Genomic DNA, 23,538 nt, shown 5'->3' on the forward strand with positions numbered 1-23,538 from the left:
AGTTTGATTTTAATGAGAGGTGAACCTGAGGAAACACTTGCTGGCTAAATAAATAAATAAATAAATAAATAAATAAATAAATAAAATCAGGGCGAGACTCAGATTTGCCAGAACACCTAGAATAATCCTAGGATATCTGGAACAATGAGCTTTTTCACCAATCAGATCAGGTGGTCCCTAATTTAATCAGAATTATGTTTTCTTGAATGTCCAGCCAAAGCTAACCAAGTCTGGTAAAGAGTGGTATTAGTAGTATATTGGCAGGAACTAACCAAACACCCTAAAGCAAGAGATTTAGAGAATCATTAGACTATACTGATTATTCTTGAACACTGATAAATCTCCAAATACTAACAGATATTAGTAATAGATTTTAGCAAACTGATATATCGCTTAGGCCCTATAAACTAAGCTCCTTACATAATAAAGTGAAAAATAAAAGGAAATCATTTGTATGTTCTTCCCTGAGACACTACTGCACTCAATGGTTCTCTCTATACTAGGGGTGCACCGATCTGATACTCAGTAGCACAACTGGGTCAGATATTGAAAGAAAAAAAAAATCTGATCCATTACCCTAAACTGTCATGTAAATACATGGTTCAAATAGGTGTGGGCAATATGGCAATATTTTATCAAAATCGTGACAAATATCTGTGCACACTGTGGATATCGTCAGTGCTTGTAATGAAATGTGCAGTTGCCCAGTGTTATTTAGAGAGTGTATTTAGCACTGTTCAATTAGATGTGCAGAAGTGCAGCTGTGAGAATTTCAATACCAGTTTTTTTTATGTTGGTACTGATACATTTTGTCTGCATGTCAGAATAAATAAATATTATATATCATGATATTATGTATCATGAAATTGGCTTTAAAACATTACCATGGTATAGTATTTTCACCCTATAACCACATCCTAGGTTCAAGCTTAAATGCCGGTAACTCAGGATGAGTGTAACCTACAGACTTACAGACATAACAAGCATCACAACAAGCAGCAACACTTACCCATAACTAATCATGTTTTTACAGTCTTTATAAGCAACAACTCCAATTGCTAGACTATTGGTCAAATTTGTACAAATATCTAAATTCTATTAATATTTTCTCCAAAAAATATCATGGCATTTGTGGCAGTCTCTTATAAATTCTTTGGAATATATAGGAAAATAATATTACACATAGAAAATTGACCTAGGGGTTTAAGGTATTGGCAGACATGCAAAGTTGCAGTATTGGTGTCGGCATGGGCAGATGCGCAAGGTTGCAGGATTGTTCTCAATCCTTTCTTTGCCCAAATCTCTTGCTCTCTCTTGCCTTCTCTCCTCACTCACACAGCACTATTACCCATCCTGGGCCATGCCTCCAGTCTACGCAGAACGATCAGAATGCAATTTCCACCCCATTGGAGGTATCTCTGTGTAGGCGTAGGGGGCAGAAGGGGGCAAGGATGCCCCCAAGTTCAAGTTCATCCCACTCTCTGTAAATGTCTTCTTTAACTCAAGCACTCTCTCCCACATCACCATTTTCGGCCTCCTGACTGCCCCCAGCCTTCCTCCCACCAGTCTGCCAGCCAGCATGAATGGCTTCAGAGCCCATCTAAATGCTAATGTGGCTTGCCGGAGTTATGGGACTTCTGTACCCAGCTAGAACAATGCAGAATGAGCTAAATATACACAGTCATTACGTATTTGTGAGTGTGTCGGTGTGTGTGGGGGGTTGCACCAAATGCTTTGAAGCTGAGACACTAGTGCTGGGGCTAGATTAGTAACTTACAAGACAGCTCCGGCAAAGGCATGCAGATGTTTTGGGTATCGGGGGATCAGGGCTGCACCCTATATATTTTATACTAGGTACTTCATTAAATTTGATCGTGACAGCTGTAGGTAGTGCAGAAAAAACACAATATACACTATATGTCCAAATGTTTGTGGACAGCCCTTCTAATGAATGTGTCTAGCAATTGTAAGCACACTTTGCTGACATAGAAATGCACACACACAGGTTGCCTAGTCCCAGTAGAAGTATTGCCAATAGAACTGGACTTTCTGGAGCAGATGAACATTAACCTATTGGCACAATGTTTAATGGCAATTGTGTGCTGAAGAGGTATAAAGCCCTCCAGCATTGAGCTGTGGAACGGTGGACTTGTGTTATCTGGAATGATGGTGCTACTGAGTTTGGGAGTTGAAGATGAGGTAGGATGGTGATCATCCAAAATCTTGACCTCACTAACGCTCTTGTCGCTGAATGCTATGATCACAGTAATGCACCAAAATCTATTAGAAAGTCTTAGATAGTAGAGACAGTTACTTCATCAAAAGCAGGATAACTGTTTTTTTTCTCTCCTTAATTTAGGAGGAAGCCATGAATAAGCAGGTGTCCCAAAACTTTTGTCCATATAGTGTATAGCTATGTGTGTATAGTGTATAGATATGGCTTTTAGCACCATTGTTTTTAGATCAGATTGGTCAGAAATACACTCAAGATTTTGCAGGCTAAAGATTCTCCACAAGGGGGTGCTATTAGTACTACATGTTTTTTTTTTTAGTTTTGGTGCTTCACATCAACGACACTGCACGTCCTTATTTACTGTGCTCCAGACATCCTGAATCAAACACGATTAAACGGGTTTGATGAGTCAAGCTATTCAGGTCATTCAAGGCAAAAAGTACATTCTTTTGATCAAAAGAATGCAGGCAATCTTTAACCACCTCACATTACTGAATCAACAATGCATGTTTAATATGTCACATGGTGCATCACAAAATTGTCATGAGACAAAAAAAAAATCAGGTCACCTACATCACTTCTTTTCTGTTGCCTGGTTACAATTGGTTCCCTTGCATCAGTAACATCATCAATCTGTTCAGGTAAGGATTTCTACATCATCTAGGTGTACATTTCAGCTAGTCTTGATTAGCAGTTCCCATACTGATTCATACTGACAACTTGGTTTGAGGTGTGGTGGTTTTGCTGGTCAGTTAAAGCATCCCAGTGTTCCATCGCGCCTGCTGAACCAGTCACTCACAGATATGCACCCTACGGTTGTCAACCTGGAATGTGGGAGTGTCAGGATTGTCAGTTCTGCTTGTACATGAAGCACAAAGTCAGTAGTGGAGTGGACGATCGTGGGCAGGAACTATCTAAAGAAACTGCAATTTTTACCCTCCCAGCTAACAGAAGGTTGGTCATGATATTCAGAGCATCCTAATGGTCCTGTGGACTAAGGTGCTGCCACTATGACCAGGTGTTTGCTAGACTTTGCATCAGAGCTGGGTACCCGGTGCCTTCCTCTGAGAGTGTTGTTTAACCGGTGACGTTGCATCAGTGGTAGTTCACAAAGAGGCGGTGGCAGGTTGTGCATATGTCGTTGGAGGCATGTGTCATTCCTCATCTTCCCAGTTTCGGGAGCATAACGTGATACGGGAGACTATCTAACACTGGGGAGAAAAAAATGGGTAGCTTTTACCCAACTGGGGAAAAAATTAAAGTAACCAAAGCCAAAAATGACTAAGTATCTGTCCAGGAGCAATGCAACAATGTCACCACAACATTTCTTGCCTTGGTGAACCATCCACTTACACACACTCGCACTGGACTCAACCACGTGGCGAGCAACCGTGACTGACTTTTTGGAATCAGCAAGAAGAAGGACCCAAAAAAGACCAAAAGAGTGAGAATGAAAGAGAGAAAACACTTCTTCCCAGCTTTTCCATGTCCTCAGGCCTGCAAAAAATAGTCCCCCAGCCAGCTCCTCAGGCTTCAGGACCTGCAGCAGTGTGGAGATGTTTTCCATGTCAGGAAAGAAAAGAAAAAAGAAAAAAAAAAGGCAGAGGAAAGTTCCACTGTGGACAGCAGGACGGACACTGGGGTAAGCAGAACAGTGGGGTAACCCTGGTCCAACACCGCTGGAAACTGAACGTGTAAATAGATTTATACGTACACTTACTCATAGCTTTTTCAAAAATAACAGCGGCGGTTTCCAACGCCCCCCCCCTCTCTTCACTAAAGGTGTGCCAAAGGTTCCATTGGAAGGGGCATGCCTGGCTCCGGGACGATGCTGCAGAGGTCTTCACCGTCAGGGGAAATCAGAAGGGGGTTACACAAATGTGTGTGTGGCTCCTTTTTTATTTTCCCCTCGGTTGCCGTTTGTTTTGAGTCCCCGTCCTTGTTTTAGTTACAGATTTGTAACTGCCTGCTTTTAGAATCCCCACAACCCCTCTTTCCTTTCCACAGCTATTTTTCACTCTACCTCTCAAGTCTTTCACTCTCTGGGACGTGAAATGTGGTAATCTCTCTCTCGGATTGTCGCCTATGTGTTTGTGTATTTTTTGACAGCGCTTAGCAACAAGATTATGTCAGCAGCGGTGAGGTTTGATAAAGAGAAAGGACCATTTCAGCGGACAGAGTTGACAACACCTTCATCCCTGCCAGCTTTCACACACGCTCTCACTCATTCTCTCTCTCTCACTCATTCTCTCTCTCTCTCTCTCTCTCTCTCTCTCTCTCTCTCACTCATTCTCTCTCTCACTCATTCTCTCTCTCTCTCTCTCTCTCTCTCTCTCTCTCTCTCTCTCTCTCTCTCTCTCTCTCTCTCTCTTCCCCCATCTATCTTGCTCTCATTCACACTTTCAGTCATCCTCTTGCTTTTTTCAGTCCAGAGATGAGCAGGGCTTCTGAGAAGATGCAGTCATAACAACAAGCCACATCATACTGATCAAATATATTAGGTTTTGGACAAAAGTATTGGGACACCTGCTTAAGTTGTTCCTGCTTTTGTTGGAGTAACTGTCCAGGGAAGGATTTCTACTAGATTTTGAAGCACTGTTGTGAGAATTTGATTGCATTCAGCAACAAGAGTGTTGCTGCATGGTAGATGAGCACCATCTCACCTTGTGATCCCAAAGGTATTGGATGGAGCACCATCCATCATTCCAGAGAATACAGTTCCACTGCTCCACAGCTCAAAGCTGGGGGGGCTTTATCCCCCTCTAGCCCAGGTCTGGCATTAGGCATGATGCGAATAGGTTCATGTCTATCTGCCCCAGAGAGCCCTATATTTTATTGGCAAAACTTTGTTTTGCACATCTGTGTCAGCAATGGGCGTAGCTTAAAGTAGCGGAATGCATTCATTAGAAGGGGTGTCCACAAACATTTGGACATACAGTGTATTTTGCAGCTAAACATGTAATTATCCGGTGTCACCTTTGACTGTGATTGGTCCTACTGATTGTCTTGTTTGTTCTGAGCCCTCCCCCTGAGTGTGAAAAGTCCTAATCACTGCCTTGTTTGTTCTGAGCCCACACACTAACTCTGACCGGTCTATAACTCCACCTTTATAAGAATTTAAGCCCATTTGTCTTTGTTTTGGCGGTCCAGCTGCTTGTAGGTCACCGTTATTTATTATTATGCATATCATGAGATATGACTGTTTGCTTTTATACTGGTATATCTCCATGCTCTACGGCACAAAGCAAAAGGAAGTTAGAAGGAGTGGAAGTTACCACCCGTCCTGACAAAATGTGCACCGTGAAAAAAATCTCAACATGGATAAGTTGGCAATATCATCCTATTTGTAGTCCGGGGACACACTCAGTGCCTCAGGATGTAGAGATAATGGTCTCCAAAAACTGCATATGACAGTAATATTTTACTAAGAGAATAGATCCAATAAAAATGAGCAAATCAGCAGTGTATAAAAGTGCAAAAAAGCTGGAAAAAACAGTGGCTGACTGGTCAATCCTGGTCATAAAATGCATTCTGTGCATTCAGTACCTTCAGAAAGTTGAGCGATTAAACCCATCAGACTCTAAAGAAGGCCTTGAGAGACTTCACTGGAAACAAAAAGACAATGCATGAAGAAATGGAGAAAATATGCATTAGCTGCACTGGGGACATCCAGATTCAATCTAGTGAATGGGAACTGTCTTTTTAGACCTGATCCAGTACAGATCCTGTGTTTTTACTGCTGCGTTCTAACACAGCGTCCTCTAGGCACCATAAACAAACACTTATCCCCAGACTGCAGCAGAGAGGAGAGCACTTCGAAAGTCACAAAGCCTTTTAGATGTCTGCAGCATGGGACTATTTTACAGTGGAACATGTAAGAGGTTTGACAGCATTTGAGCTGCTTTTCCCCCCCAGAGTCAGGCGTGCTAAATGTAAGTAAATGAAGGAAATACACTCCTGCCACACATTCAGCTCTTAAATTGCAGCTGGTTTCAAAGCGAAACTAGCATCTAATCACTTCGTTTTACTCCAGTGGCAGTACCACACCTCTTTCTGTGGTTTTAACCTAGCACTGAAGAGCACTTTTAAAACTGAGAGGAAGGAGCAGGCCAATGCATACACCATGATTGTAGTGCATTTACAGCTCTACAACAGTGATTCTACATCAGCAGTCCAGGGGAGTTTATCGCTAAACATACAAAACAATTAAGTGATTTCACGGCAGCATTGTAAAGGAACTGGCAACCAAGTGATCCGGGTGGTTAAATGTTTTAATAATAAAAGTAAAGTATATTAATACATTATATTTAAACAGTACAGTGAAACCGTTCTCTTATAGCATATTTATCCCATCTTAGAAAGCCGGGGTCAGAGCGCAGGGTCAGCCATGCTCAACAGTGGCAGCTTAGAAAATGGGAATCAAACCCACAACCTGGCAATTAATAACCCAGCGCATTACACATTGTACACATTACACATCCCAGGGCTGACACACACAGCTTGTCTGGTCCCTGTAGAGAAGTAGTGCCAATAGAATAGGACTCTCTGGAGCAGATAAACTGTAACCTATTGGCCGCATGCTGTCTAATGCCAGGCGTGGGCTAGAGGGAACAACCCTCCCCCAGCAATGAGCTGTGGAGCAGTGGAACTGTGTTCTCTGGAATGATGATTGGTGCTCCATCCAATACTTTTGGGGTAAGTTGAGGATGAGGTGGGGTGGGGATCATCCAACACCTTGACCTCACTAAGGCTCACTACACTAAGGGCCTTGCTCAACATGGGAACGGAAACGGAAACGTGAACGGAAAGACGAAGCTGTGCTGATGTCATTTCTATACACATTCCAATCAATTCAACACATCCCTGTTTTGGCTGCAGGCCAGGTGTGCTTACTCAGGACACCTGGATTAGAAACTGCTGCGTTATAAACATCGGAGTTGAGGTAATATATCTGGCCCAGACGTTCGACGGGCCTGACCTAGACAGGTAAGGGAATCTTTGACTGGTTGCCGTGGCGACAGGATTTCGGGGCACCCATGACGAAGTGTGTGTGTGTGTGTGTGTGAGAGGGAACACAGCCTGTGGAATGCAGGCTTGTCTCGGCACGGACCCGAGGACTGCCCCAGAACAAAGAGAGACTTGTTCCTGCCAAACAAAAAGACAGGTAACATAACCCACATTTCACTTCTCTCTCTCTCTCTCTCTCTCTCTCTCTCTCTCTCTCTCTCTACCACCACCATTCCCTCTCTTTCCTTACTCCACTTTGTCTCCCTCCATCGCCCCTATTCTGCTCTCTCCCCATCTCTGTCTCTCTCTTATTCTGCTTTCTCTCTTTCTGTGTGTCTCCATCACCCAGTCTGCTCTTTCTTCATTGCCCTTATTTCCTTTCTCTCTCCCCATCTCCCTCATTCAGCTCTCTCTCTCTCTCTCTCTCTCTCTCGCTCTCCCCATCACCCTCATTCAGCTCTCTCTCTCGCTCTCCCCATCACCCTCATTCAGCTCTCTCTCTCTACCGCCGCAGTCTGCTCTCTCTCTTTCTTCCTCCCTCCACCACCTTAGTCTGCTCTCTATATCTCTCTCTCCAATACCTCACTACACCACCTCAGTCTGCTCTCTCTCTCTACTGCCCCAGTCTGCTCTCTCTCTCTACTGCCCCAGTCTGCTCTCTCTCACTCTATCTAAAGCCCAAAACTTTTTTTCTCTCTGTCTCTCTCTCTCCCTTCATCATCCATAAGCTGCTCTCTCCCAATCTCTCTCTCTCTCTCTCTCTCTCTCCCTCCCTCTCCCTCTCCCAATCTCTCTCTCTCTCTCTCTCTCTCTCTCTCTCTCTCTCTCTCTCTGCTCTGCTCTGCTCTGCTCTGCTCTGCTCTGCTCTGCTTTTATCTCGCTCGTTCTCAACTCTCTGTTCGTATCCTGTTCATGTTTTCCTCTGATAGAATTCAGGGATTTTAATTCCATGGTGCTTTTCATACAAAACTGCAATGATGTTGGAGCACGAACAAGCATCTCAGCGACTCCCTCCCTCCCTCCCTCCCTGCATCGTCCTCATTCATTCACCACATTCACCACCATCTCTCCCGCTCACGATTAAGCTTGACTGCGGCTCCTCAGTAACAGCCTCACGTTCCTGCTGTAAGAGCGCAGGACTGTGGTTTTTCCTGAATGAATGCTGTTCCTCTTAACCGACACCTCCTTTGTCTTGTCGGAGGAGAGCGCGGGAGGGCAGTGGTGTAATATAACGAAGCCCTGCACCGCGTCCATTCACTGAAACACACAGCACACTCTCTCTCTCTCTGCTTCAGCTTCATTCAGCAGGAGAGTGAAGTATGTATGAATGAAAACCTGCACCTTTACCCCTCCCTCTCTCATCTCTCTCTCCCTGTCCTTTCTGTACATGCAGGAGGATGATGCCAGACAGAGCAGCAGAGCTCCGGGTGTGTGTACAATCCCACGGTTTCCATTTGTCTCTGGTTTTCTATTGCAGATCTCTCTCGCGCTCCCATTGTGTTTCTTTGTTTCTCTCTCTCTATCTCTCCCATTCTGTTTTTCTCTCTCTGATTCGTTTTTTCTTTCTCTCTCATTCTGTTTCTCTCTCTCTCTATCTCTCATTCTGCTTTTCTCTCCCTCTCTATCTCTCATTCTGCTTTTCTCTCCCTCTCTATCTCTCATTCTGCTTTTCTCTCCCTCTCTATCTCTCATTCTGCTTTTCTCTCTCTCTCTCTCTCATTCTGTTTCTCTCTCTCTCATTCTGTTTCTCTCTCTCTCTCATTCTGTTTCTCTCTCTCTCTCTATCTCTCATTCTGTTTCTCTCTCTTTCTCATTCTGTTTCTCTCTCTCTCTCATTCTGTTTCTCTCTCTCTCTCATTCTGTTTCTCTCTCTCTGATTCGTTTTCTCTCTCTCTCTCTGATTCGTTATTTTATTTGTCTTTCTCTCCATCTCTCTCTCAAATGCAGATGTCTATCTCACTGTCTCTCTCTCCCTCATTCTCTTCTTCTCGCTCTCTACCCCTCTTTCTCTCTTTTCTTCATTCTCTCTCATTCTCTCTCCCTCTTTGATCATTTCTCTCTCTCTCTCTCTCTCTTTGTTAATTTCTCTCTTTCGCTCATTGTTAATTCATCTTTGTGTCATTGTTACGGTTTCTCATTCCCTGTCTACATCTCTCTTTCTATTCTGCCTCTCTCTCTCTGATTTTCTCTCAGTATCTCTCTCTCTCTCTCTCTTTCTGATTGTCTGTCTCTCCTTCTCTGATTGCCTTTAAAGTTTCTTCCCTCACTCTCTCATTCTCTCTGTCTCCGTCTTATCATAACCCCCCCCCCCCCTCCCGGTTACGGATCTCCCTGCTTCATCCGTTTGGCTTTCTCTTGCAGCACTCTCATTTTCTGCCCCCCCCCTTCTTCCCACAACCACCCCCTCTAACCTCCCTCTCCCTCAATGTCGGATTCCCTCTGTCTCGTCCTCGTTCTGTCTCTTGCAAATCCCTTGCAGAAGCAGACTGCGGATCATTAGCGAGTCAGGGTTACAGAAACAAACGCTAATTGCTGTAATGATGAGTCCTTGTTTGCAGTGTTTGTGTGCATGTACATACACACACACACACTTGTTTGTGTACATATGGTACCGCAGTAAAATTCGCAATGGGGCTGCATGCCTTTACACACGGTGCATTGAATGAGGATCTGGTGCGTGAGAGCTTGGGGGCTTTTCTAGTGACAAACATCTTAAGGAATGCATGTTGCTGTGCAGGCAGGAGTGACCATATGGAAAAGCGGGGGGGAAAGGGGGGGGTTAGCGGCAAAAGAGATGGGAGAGAGAGAGAGAGAGAGAGAGAGAGAGAGAGAGAGAGAGAGAGATGGAGAGAGAGTGTGTACACACACAAACAAATAAATAAACAAATAAATAAAACTCTGCTCCTCTGCCTGGCATCCTCCTGCATACACAGGAAGGGCACTTACGTAAGGCAGTCTGGGATATTCCTGCTTGGTTTCCATCTCTGTAGCTGGCCCACAGCAACCCCCCCCCCCCCAATCACAACCACATGCGCACACACATACACACACATACACAGGCAGACAAAGAAACACCGCAGAGAAAGAACAGCCAGTGTTTGTGCATTTTGGGAACTTAACAAGCAGGAAAATGCTCTCGCAAGCCAGTCTTCTCAATATCATCCGAGAGTCAGTTGGGTTTTGCCGCTCAGTGTTGCCAAGAACTGCCTACTTTGGCAAGAATGGGCCATCGGGTTGACATGCAGAACAGCCAATGGTGATTCAACAAAAACATACCCACGTAAAACAATGAAACACCACCTGTCCTGTGTTGTGCCCTACTCATAAAGCACTCTGAGCTAAAACTCTCATAGTTTAAATGGGCGGGGCTAAAGTACAGTAGGCGGATTAGGCAGAGGAATGTAAATGAGTTGGTTCTGGTGACAGAAGAGAAACAACAATTTCAAAGTAATCTGAGAAGAAGCGAGGGAATTCAGCTTTCTATGTTAGAAGACCCTGTATGTTTTTGGGGGGTTATTTTTCCATAATTTGCTCATCGTCGATTTCTCCCCTTTATCTACGTCTCCCCATATCACACAGCACTACCAATCTGGGAGATTAGAGGCTTCCTCCAAGTCAGAAAAATAACCACCCAATTTCAACTTCTGCTAAGTACAGTCACTGGACAGCTCAACACGCTAGGAGGAGGGCACGAACAGCCAATTCTGTTAACACCAATGTCAGCATGGCCCAGATCCACCTACTCTGGTAGGAATGGGTCTTCAGCATGACATGAACAAGAACATTCAATCACAGGAAATGGTGATTTAACAAAAACACACTCATGTGTGTTTGGTGTGGCGCAACAGATAACACCACTACCTGCCACTGAGTTACCACACCGTGTGGGAGACCGGGGTTCGATTCCCGGTCTGGGTGACTATGCTGCGCTACACCAATAAGAGTCCTTGGGCAAGACTCCTAACGCTACACTGACCCACATCTGTAATACAAGTAGCCTGGAAGTCGCTCTGGATAAGAGCGTCAGCAAAATGCCATAAATGGAAATGGAATGTGAAACAATGAAAAACTACCTACCACAGACCTGCATTGTACCTCATTCAAATAGCACTCTGAGCTGAAACACTCTAGTAGTATGAATGTGTGGGGCTAAACTGAAGTAGGTGGAATGGGTGGAGATATGTAAACGAGTTGGTTCTCGTGACATTAGATAAACGATTAAAGTGGGACAGGGGAGTGAACAATGTGTCTTCTTTATTTCTATAAAGTGAGGGACTTCCGTTTTCTGTGCTAGAGGACCCCAAACAATTTGCACATGGCCAATTCCCACATTTTACCTAGGTCTCCCCCTATCACAGAGCACTACCATGTTGGGAGGATAGAGACTATCATATGCTTCCTCTGAGTTACATTAAGAGCCACCAATGTACAATGCTGCTAACGTACCGCCGCTGGACAGCTTAACACGCTTGGAGGAGAGCACTATCTGCCAAAACTGTAAAAGAAGTGCTTAAAGAAGTGCTCATGTTGGCTAACACTGGTCTGAGAAATGAGGGCAATGTGGGTCGACCTGGCCAAGAACCGCCTAATTTGACTGGAATGGCCCATCTGACTAGCATCACAACCAATCGCAGAAAATCATGATTTAACAAAAACACACACACATAAAACAATAAAACAATGAAAGTGTTTTACTGTAGTGTTTTTTTTACTTGCTACTTGCTGCTTACTGCATGACAGCGAGAACGAGATAGCATGAGTTTTTCCATCAAACAATTAAAAACGGGTGACAAAAGATGGAACTAACAAAACTTTGAACAGTTGTAGCCAGCTTATAATATCAGAATTTCACCCCCACTTAGTGTGCAGTATGGGCTTCACAAGAAATTGCATTTCCAAACAATTCATTTTAAAATTAAACATCCACATTGACCATTTGTGACCGGCACAGACGGAATTTGGCTCACGCGTTTATCCCCTCCGTGCAGTGAACACACACATATCCACCAGTGAAACTCACACAGTGGACATTGAGAACATGTGCCCGGAGCGGTGGGCAGCCATTGCTGCAGCCCCTGGGGAGCAGAGAGGGTGAAGGGCCTTGCTCAAGAGGCCAACAGTGGCAGCTTGCCGAGCCTGGGTATACACAACCCTGAGCCAAACTGTCCCAATATGAGTTTCTGCTACAGATATGACGTGACCGTGAAGAGGGAACGAACCACATGCAGCGAGAGAAACTCATACAAGTATTTCAAGGGCAGTTTCAAACTTCGCACCATAGCAAAATAGCAGAGAGGAAATGTAGGCAAATGTTGAGATCTGATAATGTTTGTTATTTTTATTATAATGAAGAAAAAATGGTAATAAAGGAAGCTTACTGGCCACTTCCACAATGTCCCCAGGAACGATGTCCCGGGCTTTCACCCTCTGCACTGTTTTACGGTCCATGCGATATACTTTTCCCATCTCCGGCTCGTACTCCTTCAGAGCTTCAATGGCGTTCTCGGCATTGCGTTCCTAAAAATCACACACAAACTCAGGGTTATATTTTTGGTCATGAATTTCCTTATTTGTTTATATTTATTACTAAATTACAGTTAAAAGTGTAAAAGCTCTTTGGATTTGATAGATGAATGTATTCAATGGATTGAAGAACAAGATGGATGCAAAATCACTTGAACCACCTGAGAACATCCTTACAGTATATACACATGAACATTTGAGAACATCTAAGAATTAGCTGGAACTGAGAACTATGCTCAGTACTTAACTAATCAGATACCTTTTATATTTGGTACCAGCAAATATAGCGTCAATGCATTTGATCAAGATCTGATATCTGATGTGTACTTCTCTAGTTTAGAACAAGAGATACAAGGTTAGCTTCGCTAACACACACACAGGACCATCTTATCTGATTTGCTTCGAATACACTATTCGGACAAAAGTATTGAGACACCTGCTCATTTATTGTTTCTTCCCAAATTAAGAGCATTAAAACAAGTTTATCCTGCTTTTGTTGGAGTAACTGTCTCTACTGTCCAGATAAGGCTTTCTACTAGATTTTGGAGCACTGCTGTTAGGACAAGAGTGTTACTTAGGTCAGGATGTTGGATTATCACCACCTCCACCACCATTCCCAAGTGAAGTATTGGATGAAGCACCATCCATCATTCCAGAGAACACAGCTCTACTGCTCCACAACTCAGTGCTGGGGGGCTTTATACCCCAATAGGTTCCATCTACTCCATACCAGTCCTATTATTTTGGCTGTACTTCTCTACAAGAACTAGACAAGCTATGTATGTACATTTGCACTCTTGAGTTTAGAAGAAAGCCCCAATACTTTTTATCCATACAGCGTACCTTCATGTGGCTCTGCTGAAGTCTCCATCCTGATATCTGAACGGTTCTGCTTACTGATCACTCTCATTTTGCTTCTTCCTTTACTATCACTTACTTATTTAACATTCAGGAAATCCCATGTGTCACTGCAGTGCTATCTTGTGTCAACCAGAGGAGGACTGGATCCCCCTTTGAGTCTTGGTTCCTCTCAAGGTTTCCTCCTTTTACTCCGAGAGAGTTTTCCAAGCTATTGTAGGAGGCCAGACCTGGCTCTTTGTGAAGCTGCTTTGTGACTTGACTGTTCGAATGATTACATTACATTCATGTAACAGTCATGGCATTGTCAGTGTCACCCATTAACTGCGATGTAAAAACTTTATCAACTAAAACATTATCAGCTTTCTTGCACATATATAGACAGTAGGAGCGAACATCACATGGATAATGTGTTCTCTTGTTCTTAGTCTGTTCTCGGTCAGTATATAATCATAAAGACACTCAGTCGGCCCATATCTTCCTCTGTAAGCAAATACCTGGCAGATAGGAAGTGTACGTCAAACACTAGGTTGCAAATGCTGTGCTATCAAAAGCTTTGTGGAATGAAAAACAAAAGTCTCCTTTCAGCATAAAGACGCTAAACAGCCTTCTGGAATTTAGTCAAGTCAAGTCAAGTCAAGTGGGTTTATTGTCATTTCAACTACATACAGAGTACACAGTGAAACGAAACAACGTTCCTCCAGGACCATGGTGCAACATAGACAGTGCATACAATTTAGACCTACAATAGAGAGGACAGACTTAACTGCTTTATTTTAGAGCTGCAGTTCTTTACCGACACATTCACACACAAACACACACACACACCTGCCAGACCCCAATGACCGCATTGGCAATCAGGATGAGCAGGATGACTATGGGCTCCACAAAGGCTGTGGTGGACTCCTCCCCTTCCTCAAACAGGGCCAGCACCTAGAAACAAACACAACACAGTCCACACATTAGATACTCATAATTCCCCATCATTACTCATCCATACTTCAGTCCAAGGTCCATGTTTTACAGATCAGTATCAGTAAAGACAGAGGAAGAGGCACAATGCAGCAGGCTCCAAATTTCAAGCTGCAACTGCAGGAGGTGGGACCTTTCCGGTGAGGTCCCCAACCTGCTTTGTTATACTGATCCAATGTTCCAATAGGCAGTAATGTCCCGATCCGATTCAGTGGATCGGGGTCAGGTCCAATCTAGGCATATTTGAATGGATTCATTAAAATCAGTAGAATCAGTAGACCAATAACAACAGATATCAGTCCATAGTGTATCACTACACACACACACACACAGGAAGTGTTTTTAAGGAGCTGATTGGTCGGGGATGAGATTCAGACTGGATTAAAATATATATAAAACACTATAAAACACAAAGATCAGATCAGATCAGATCGGATCGGATCGGATCAGATCAGTATAGGTGGATACTCAACATTAAGAGACTGAGATACGATCAGAGGGCAAAATAACTGGATCAGGACATCCCTACCAATAGGCTACTAAGAAGGAGTCCTACCAAGGATAAGCTATGGAGCCTTACAGTGATTTTTATGGTACGAACGCCATCCACTTAAAGAACGTTGCTGTAAGTGGATGGCCTGTAAAAGGCTGTACTGGACCATTTTTCCATGCTGTGAAACGGTCTGAATGGATGTACAGTATAACGGCTGGTCTGAAGGCCTGACACACAAAACTATATTCTAGATAAGCATCGGAATCATTATGTCTACACTTAACGCCCCCATGCTTTCATTGCCAAGGAGTCAAAAGAGCTATCTGAAGACCTCATGGAGAACTGTAGTGGTGTACTCAGGTGCAGTGGTAAGCACAAAAGCCTGTTCATTTCATACCTCCACAAAATACAAGCAACCCACCGGTGCAGGAAATGGAAGAGAGGTCATTTAAGAAATCGAGCTCTGAATCTCTGAATGCCTCGTCGAAGGCTAAAAGTAGCCATGAGGATATGCTGTAATAGGGGAAATATGTGGGGGTTTGAATCACTACTTTGTTGGTCTGGGACCTGGTTCGCTGTGAACTAACGTGGCAAGCGATGCACACTGAGAGAACTCTGACAACTCTGAGCTCAGTCCATTCTGAGCCTTTAGGTTTAGAAGATCACGTTTTATGGGGTCAGATATAAGAGTGAGTGTTTTATAGGCAGTAGCCCGCACTCTGCTGGCGTCTTTTCACCAGCTTTCAGCAGGCCTCGCTACTGGAGGTGTAAACCTGATATCCTTCGCAGTCAACCTGTCAGCAGTGAGTAATATGGAGCGAAAAGTTTGAGCCGGGTGTCACACGCTTTTGTAATCCACCCACAGAGTGCCGTAAGACTATGAGCAGGGCACACTTCCAAACAGATGCTGAAGTAAAAGCTTTTCATTGACTGGATAAGCTCCTGCGTAACCTAAATTACTACTCGGGGTGTGCTTCTTGTACTAGAAAACGGTCAATTAAAAATAACCAAAATAAACACACGCCCGCATTGAAAGCGTCTAGACACCCTCATTCAAATGAAATGTACTGTTGATCTTCAAAGTGAAAAGAGGAAGAAGGAAACTGTTTAAGGCCATTTTTAGATTTGTTTCAGAACACAATGTTAATGTATTTGCTGAATTAAATGCATTGAGAGAAAAAAAAAAATATATATAATAGAAAATATACAGACATTAAATAAGATAGGTTATAATGCTTGTAAAGGTCACATTTTATGTTTATTTTTTGGTCAATATGTTAAATTAAGGACATAATCAGTAACTGTGCACTAAATGTGCAAATGCGGGCTTCTTTAGACAGTTTATTATGCAAAAGTTTGGGCACCCCTGGTCAAATGGTTCATTTTCTAATGCTTTTGAACGTGGAGAAATGTGTCTTTGCCAAGAATGTGAACTTAGAAAATCCAAAACACATGTAATTTGACCAGGGGGTGCTCAGACTTTTGCATGGGACAGTATTTTTAGTAAAAGGGGTGTATCGGTGAACAATATTCATTGCTGAGACATCACTGATAAGGAGTGTCTGAAACTATGTCTTAACATGTCATATTTGGGACACTTTGATAAAAGTGTTCTGGTTTTTAAAAGCAAAAAAATAAATAAATACAATAATACAAATTAATATATTGTTTGGAAGCTTAAGTGGGTCCGACTTCCGTGCAGTGGCTAGACTGTTGCTATGTGGTCACTAAGGTGAAACTGTTTTTGCTCAGAGACTGCTATAGTATTTTAGGCACTGGCTATAGAGTTGTCCGGTAGTTTCTATGATGTCCCAGGTGATAAGTGGTTGCTATGGTGTTTGCTATGGTGCTGCTTAGTGGTTGCTATAGAATTGCTAGATGGTTGCTATGGTGTTGCTAGGTGACTCTTATGGTGTTTTTAGGTGGTTATTACAAACCTGCTCAGCAGTTGCTAGGGTCTTGCTAGGTGGCTAAATTTGGTGTTGGTAGGAGCTTGTGGTGGTGTTGCTAGGTGGTTATAATGGGGTTTGTGGTTGCTGTGGTGTTGCTTAGTTAACTGCAATGCGGAACCATGAATAAGACTAAGATAAATGTTAACAAAGTTTCCCACAGTTTCTATAAAGGACATTAGACACAAAATGTGTCATTTATGCTAACATTTATTCACATTTATTATTTTAACAGAGGATCAGAGGACACAATATTGAAGAATGTCTCCAACACAGGTTTGACTCTCCTTGAAAACACAGAATCCTTCTCAATACACGCAGATACATAGAAAAATGCAGAAAAACAACAGAAACAGGAAGGAAAGTCACTGTTAGCAATGGTGCTGTGTGCTAAACAGGGCTAAGAACAAAATATAATTAAAAAATAATGTAGATAATTTGAGCTTGAGCAATCAGCCATCCTGCTGTTGACTGTCTCAATAAAAAGTGATTTTGTTTGAGTATGTTCATTCAAAAGCACAAATACAAAGAACAGGTTTTAAGTACAGAATTACATCAGTAGCCGTCAGTGGTGTAAGAGCAGAGCGAAAGAACGACAGGAAGAGGGAGGACCCATGACGCTGGAAAGTAGATATGGTGTAATGATTATAAATATGGTACATAAATAAGCTTATCTCCCCAGCTGATCTGTCGAGCTCATAAACTCTGGTGGTAATCGTCTTGGTGTGTCCTGAAAGGACCTCTGGCACTATGAAGGCATATTCCTCTCACACTCTCTCACTCACACACTCTCACTCACACACTCTCACTCACACACTCTCACTCACACACTCTCTCACTCTCTCACACACACACTCTCTCACTCTCTCACACACACACTCTCTCACTCTCTCTCTCACTTTCACACACACACTCTCTCTCACTCTCTCTCTCACTTTCACACACACACTCTCTCTCACTCTCACTCTCACTCTCTCCTGCTTTTTCTGGCTCTCTCGTCCTCCCAGTCTAAGCAGGTTAGGCACAGTCCAGCCATACTGCTGCCTCTCTTTATCATTTCATTACACGCTGATCGGCACTGAGGCAAAGAGCTTCAGAGAGACTCAAAGTGGCCGTGAAATACGAAAGGCGAGGGAAAGAGAGGACGAGTCAAGGTGACAACAAATGGGATGGAGGCAGGTTCAGAGTCACAAAGAGAAGAGAGAAGAAAAGGACAAATTAGAGGAGAGATTGAAGTAGACAGAGAGAGAGAGAGAGAGAGAGAGAGAGAGAGATTTACAGATTGATTGCTTGTAGCCCAATGCTTTTGTAAAACCCAGCTAAGTCTGGGCTGTGAGTTAAGCACTGAAAGGCTCGCTTACATGAGCTTACTGAGGCTCAGTGCTGTCTGCTGCTTCATCATTAACACACTCCGTCTCCAACTGCTGAAGTTTACACACGGTTCTCCGTCCAGAATACTGATGCACTGACCTTGCCTCGGTTTCGCTAATGGACTAAACCAGGCCACCAATTTCTCACACATTATTAAGCCTAGGTAGACAAGAGAAACTTCACACCCTGATCCGCTTTCCCAAAGGAACCGCGGACAATGTCGCTGAGTGCCGACTAATACCACTGCAGTCCTGTGAGAAGCTGGGGTGTTTGTATTTAGGATTTGCTTTGTCCATCATTTGCTCTCAGATGTGTGGTTGTCTTCACAGCATTTTGTGACTGTTCCTGGTTGCTGGCTAATGCCAGGTCCACACTACAGGACGATTATGCTGGTTTCAGACACCTGGTGTACGGAGTTGAGGTTGGTCTTCCGAAATTACTCTTAATTCAATCTTTTCCTTTTCAATCTTTTTGTAGTCCAGTTAGGGACGTCCCGATTTTAAAACCTACGTATTAAACATGTTCATTAGTTGTGAATCCTGTTTGGGGGGAACGCCAATCTTTTCATGTTATACATGAAAGAATTTTGACCAATTCGAGGCAGGAGCAGAGAGACAAGCTGAACAGAACGAAAAATTTACTTTACTGAAAGCAACGCTGTAGAAAAAGTACACTGCTAAACACTGCCATAACTGTAACTACTACGGTCATCAGAGTCTTGTTGTCACTTTACACATTTGAAATCCTACGATATCTCTGGTACTACGAGGTGAAAATGCTGCACCTCACTGGTCCTACCGACAGAAATGAAATAAAATTCTCCTTTGGAAATTTGAAACAAGACCTAAGACATACTTTCAAACCTGTATTAGTATTCCAAATCAGTTGACCCGGTCACAGTTAAATAAAGTACGGTTGTATGATTGGTGTGTTGTGGTTAAGTCAGGTTTCTAATCATCAAAAACCCAAAATGTCCAAAATGGCAACTTCACAGGAGAAGGAAAAATGGTGCTCCACCCAATACTTGATTTGGGATGAGTTGGGGATAAGATGGGGTAATGATCATATAACATCCTGAACTCACTAATGCTCTAATAGCTGAATGCAATCAAATCCTCACAGCAAAATCTAGTTAAAAAAAAAAAAAAAAAAAGAGAAGAGACAGAAGAGACAGTTATTCCAAGAAAAGCAGATTAAGCTCTTTTTATTACCCTTGATTTCAGAAGAAACTATGAATGAACATATGTCCCAATACTTTTGTCCATGTAGCATATTTCTTTCGTTCAGCTTTTCGTACCACAGCAGTCATAATTCATTTGTACATGACCATTTTTTTCAACCTTTTTTTATTCCTTAGAACTAAACAGCCTGCTTTTGTTATTGCACCTTTTGATCTGATATATGTAAATGACTGCAAATTCACTGCTAATGGGTGGAGCTAAGCTGCTGTATGTTACATAGGCAGCAATATGTAAACGCGATATGTAAACAAGTTTCGTCTCATCTCAAAAACAAAAAAAGGTTGTTTCTGCAGCCTGCAGTTTCTAGGAACTGGGGAGGAAAGTCTCCTGCCATAAGTCACAAGCATGCCATGCCATCATCGTCTTCAAGAATTTGCATATTACAAAAGTTTAACAGTAGTTCAGCAGAAACGCTGACTAAACTGTATATTCTTCTGCTATTTTTTAGGTTTTTTCCCCCTCAAACTTCTTCTCAACCAGGCATTTTTAGTTTTTTTTTATATATATATATTTGTTTTTATGTTTTTTATATATGTTTTTTTAAATATTTTACAAACTAAATGTAGCAATATAAATTGATTAGGCTAGCATGAGGCTAAAATGCTAGAAAACTAATATAGCACACTAGATATTAAAACATTTTACATTATATTTTGGATTAAATGTAAATTTTCTGACCAAATCAAACCAAATCAAATTTTGCATGTACTTCTGTCCATGTTTATAGACACCATAGAGTGTCACTATTGCGGTGTAAGCTGTTGCTTGCTGACAGTGCAAAACATTGCAAGACTGCAATACAGTACTGATACATAACATGTATGACATCTGCACATTATTTGTACAGCTGTACAGATGCTAATTTTCTGTAAATGTTTATATCACTATATTTGTACATAATAGTTTGTATATAGGCGTCTACTCAGGCTAGTAGTAGTAACTTATTATTCTTTATTGTAATTATTGTTTAGTGTATTTTTATCTCTTAGTGTAATACTTGTTAACAGTCTGTTGGTAAAATTTCTTGTCTTGGTCAAATAAAGAGATTCTGATTCTGAAAACTAAATAAGAAGAGCACTCCAGAACTCCACTGAACATGCTTCAGCTGACCGACGACATTTGCGATAAGGTGGAAATTAGGCAATTTGTGGATCTCCATATCCAAGTTCTTATGAGTAATACATGTACATTCAAGTGATTCAAATGATTCTCAAGTGCACCATGAGAAAAGGCCACTCTGTAATTGGGTCATTGTTTACATACATCAGGCCAAAAGCTGCAGCGTCACTTTCAGAATACAATATGCACTTGAGCTCCTGACTGTGGCTTCCTGCAAGGCCTGAACACTCCCCCTGGAGAAAAGCTCACACCTAAAGGCCTTTATTCAATCGAATGGAAAAACGCACCACCTCATCTAATCCTCCTCTTTGCCTTTCAAATGCAGGAAGGGCATCCATTGTTCAGGCGACCTTTCGTTCGGAGATTCTGTCCACACAAATACGGATATTTGAATAGTTGTTTTTTTCCCTCTGCATTTTGACCTCCCTTGAAAACAAAAACAGCATTTTAGGGGACTCACAATGAACTTTTAGAGAAGCTTTTAGGAACGCATCTTTTTTGAGAGTGCTGACATCATGGCATCAATTTGTGCAAGCTTGGCACTATTGCTATATTAACCCTGGGGACTGGGATGTTTATATGTGGTCTGTAATTTTAGGTTTGATTATGTTTTCCTAATGAACTTTTACTACATCTTCACACTATCAGTCCATGCATATTAACCCTCAATATTATTTCCTCATCCTCCATTCTAGGCTGCTTAACACAGCCAAACCTTCATGACTGTAGTTCCACATTGCGATCTTGATAGATTGCTCCAACCGTCAAAACTACAGCCAAACTACCAGATCGTATTTTACTCAACATTTACCACTGAAGGTACACAATTTGGTCATCTGGATTTCTATATGCCATTTTCGACAAGTGCTGCTCTTGTGCTCTGTGGTCATCAGAAGTGTTCCAAAACTGAGAAATTTCTGTTAACTGATCAGAACATCCATAGCAGCTGTACAAAAGCCAGCTTTTTGAATATTTCCATTCGAACCTGGCCATTAAGATGTTCTTGCTTTTTCGAGAGACATTTAAGAGCTGAGAAGATCAGTCTGTTTGGATAAAGAGAGTGAAATTCAAAAGAAACATGAAAGATGTAAAGAAGATCTGATAAACCACCAAAACTGTCCCCATCAGATGAACACCATTTAAAGCTTTCATCTTCAAGCGAGAGGAGAAAATGTAAAAGCTCCCCTCCACAAAATCCACAGGTGTTTCTGCCCAGCCTTCCACAGTGAGAAGATGACTCAACACTGTGGGTCTGAAAGATGTGGAGCTGATCAAGAAGCTCTTACTGAGAAAAAGGGAAACGGAGAAAGAAGGAGAACATCTGCAACAACCCGAACTGCTGAAGCTTCTGATGTTACCAGAACAATGGACTGACCACCAGACCTGAAAATCACTGCAGAAAAAAATGCATAACAGTGATGATATAAATCATACACTATATTGACAAAAGCATTGAGACATCTGCTCATTCATTGTTGTTTTTTGAATTAAGCATATAAAAAAAATAAGTCCTTTCCATTCAGTGACAAGTATGTAAGTTAGGTCAGGATGCTGAATGATTACCACCCCCATCCCAGAAATATTGGATGGAGCACCATTATTCCAGAGAACACTTTATACCCCTTTAGCCCATGCCTGGCATTCGCCATGATGCCAATAGGTTCACGTTTATCTGCTCTTAAGAGTCCTATTCTATTGACAGTACTTCTCTACAGGGACTAGACGAGCTGTCTGTGTGTGTGTGTGTGTGTGTGTGTGTGTGTGTGTGCAATTGCACATCTGTTAGCAGCTGAATGCATTCACTTGAAGGGGCGTCCTCAAACATTTGGACATATAATGTACGTCTCCTGACACTGAAAAATAAAGAACTTTGATGGTCTCAGTACTGTGTGAAAGTCAGAATGTACAGATGGTCATTGACATAAGCAGTGTTCAGACATGGGCTGCACAAATAAGCATGTGGGATGAATGTAGATAAACATAAACACAAACACAGGTGTGTGTGTGTGTGTGTGTGTGTGTGTGTGTGTGTGTATACAGGGATGCAAATAAACAAAAGGGGCACTATGAAGATGGGGCTGTCAGCTAAGAGCTCAGTCATGCTGCATTGTGAAGAGAAGTTGCAGCAAATGTTTATATGTTAAATACTGATGCACACACACACACACACACACACACACACACACACACACACACACACACACACACACACACTTGGACAGAATTTGTTCTTCCTTTCAAACAGCGCTTATTCTCAGAACACACTGTGCTGTGGTGACTCATGCCATCATATCCACGTAACAGTTTGGAAAGAAAATCGTTCAAAATAAATAAAGAAAAATGCTGGTTGTCTCAGGCCCCCCACCCCCCACCACCACACCACACCACCCTCCTGCGTCGCCTAGTTACCAACGGCTTTTGTTCTCCTAACATGCAAAATCGTGAGGGGAGCAGAATGCTAAACATTTTAATATATTCAAAAAGGCACACAAATGAGTCCAGAGAGTGGGCAGGAGTCCTCAGAGTCTTTCCATCACGTGCATGCTTCTGTAGAACACACACTGTGTGTAAACTCACATATACACACACACACACACACACTTTCACAGACAAAAACATGCAAATGGCACTGTACAGTAGACACACACAGACCCACTTTTATGGAGCGCTCACCCGCATCTCCACGAGAGGCCTGTGGCTGACTGTGTTTGACACTTTTATTGAAGTGTAAAGAACTCTACAGGAGTCCCGTGTTCAGTAATGCTGACCTTC

At 42.5% G+C, this 23,538-nt stretch overlaps 1 protein-coding gene across 2 annotated transcripts in view; it reads right to left on the reverse strand.

Annotated features, from left to right (window-relative positions):
- The window catches only part of atp2a3 (ATPase sarcoplasmic/endoplasmic reticulum Ca2+ transporting 3), a 113,809-nt gene that overhangs the window by 50,294 nt on the left and 39,977 nt on the right, over nucleotides 1–23,538 (reverse strand). For both annotated transcript variants that reach the window (XM_072668257.1, XM_072668248.1), the window contains exons 4-5: nucleotides 14,450–14,554; nucleotides 12,619–12,757 (exon numbers count right to left, since the gene is read on the reverse strand). In XM_072668257.1, the coding sequence (XP_072524358.1) occupies nucleotides 12,619–12,757; nucleotides 14,450–14,554 (244 nt within the window). The remainder of the gene's footprint in view (nucleotides 1–12,618; nucleotides 12,758–14,449; nucleotides 14,555–23,538) is intronic.

Source organism: Salminus brasiliensis, chromosome 1 (genome assembly GCF_030463535.1).
Source record: "Salminus brasiliensis chromosome 1, fSalBra1.hap2, whole genome shotgun sequence".
NCBI lineage: Eukaryota > Metazoa > Chordata > Actinopteri > Characiformes > Bryconidae > Salminus > Salminus brasiliensis.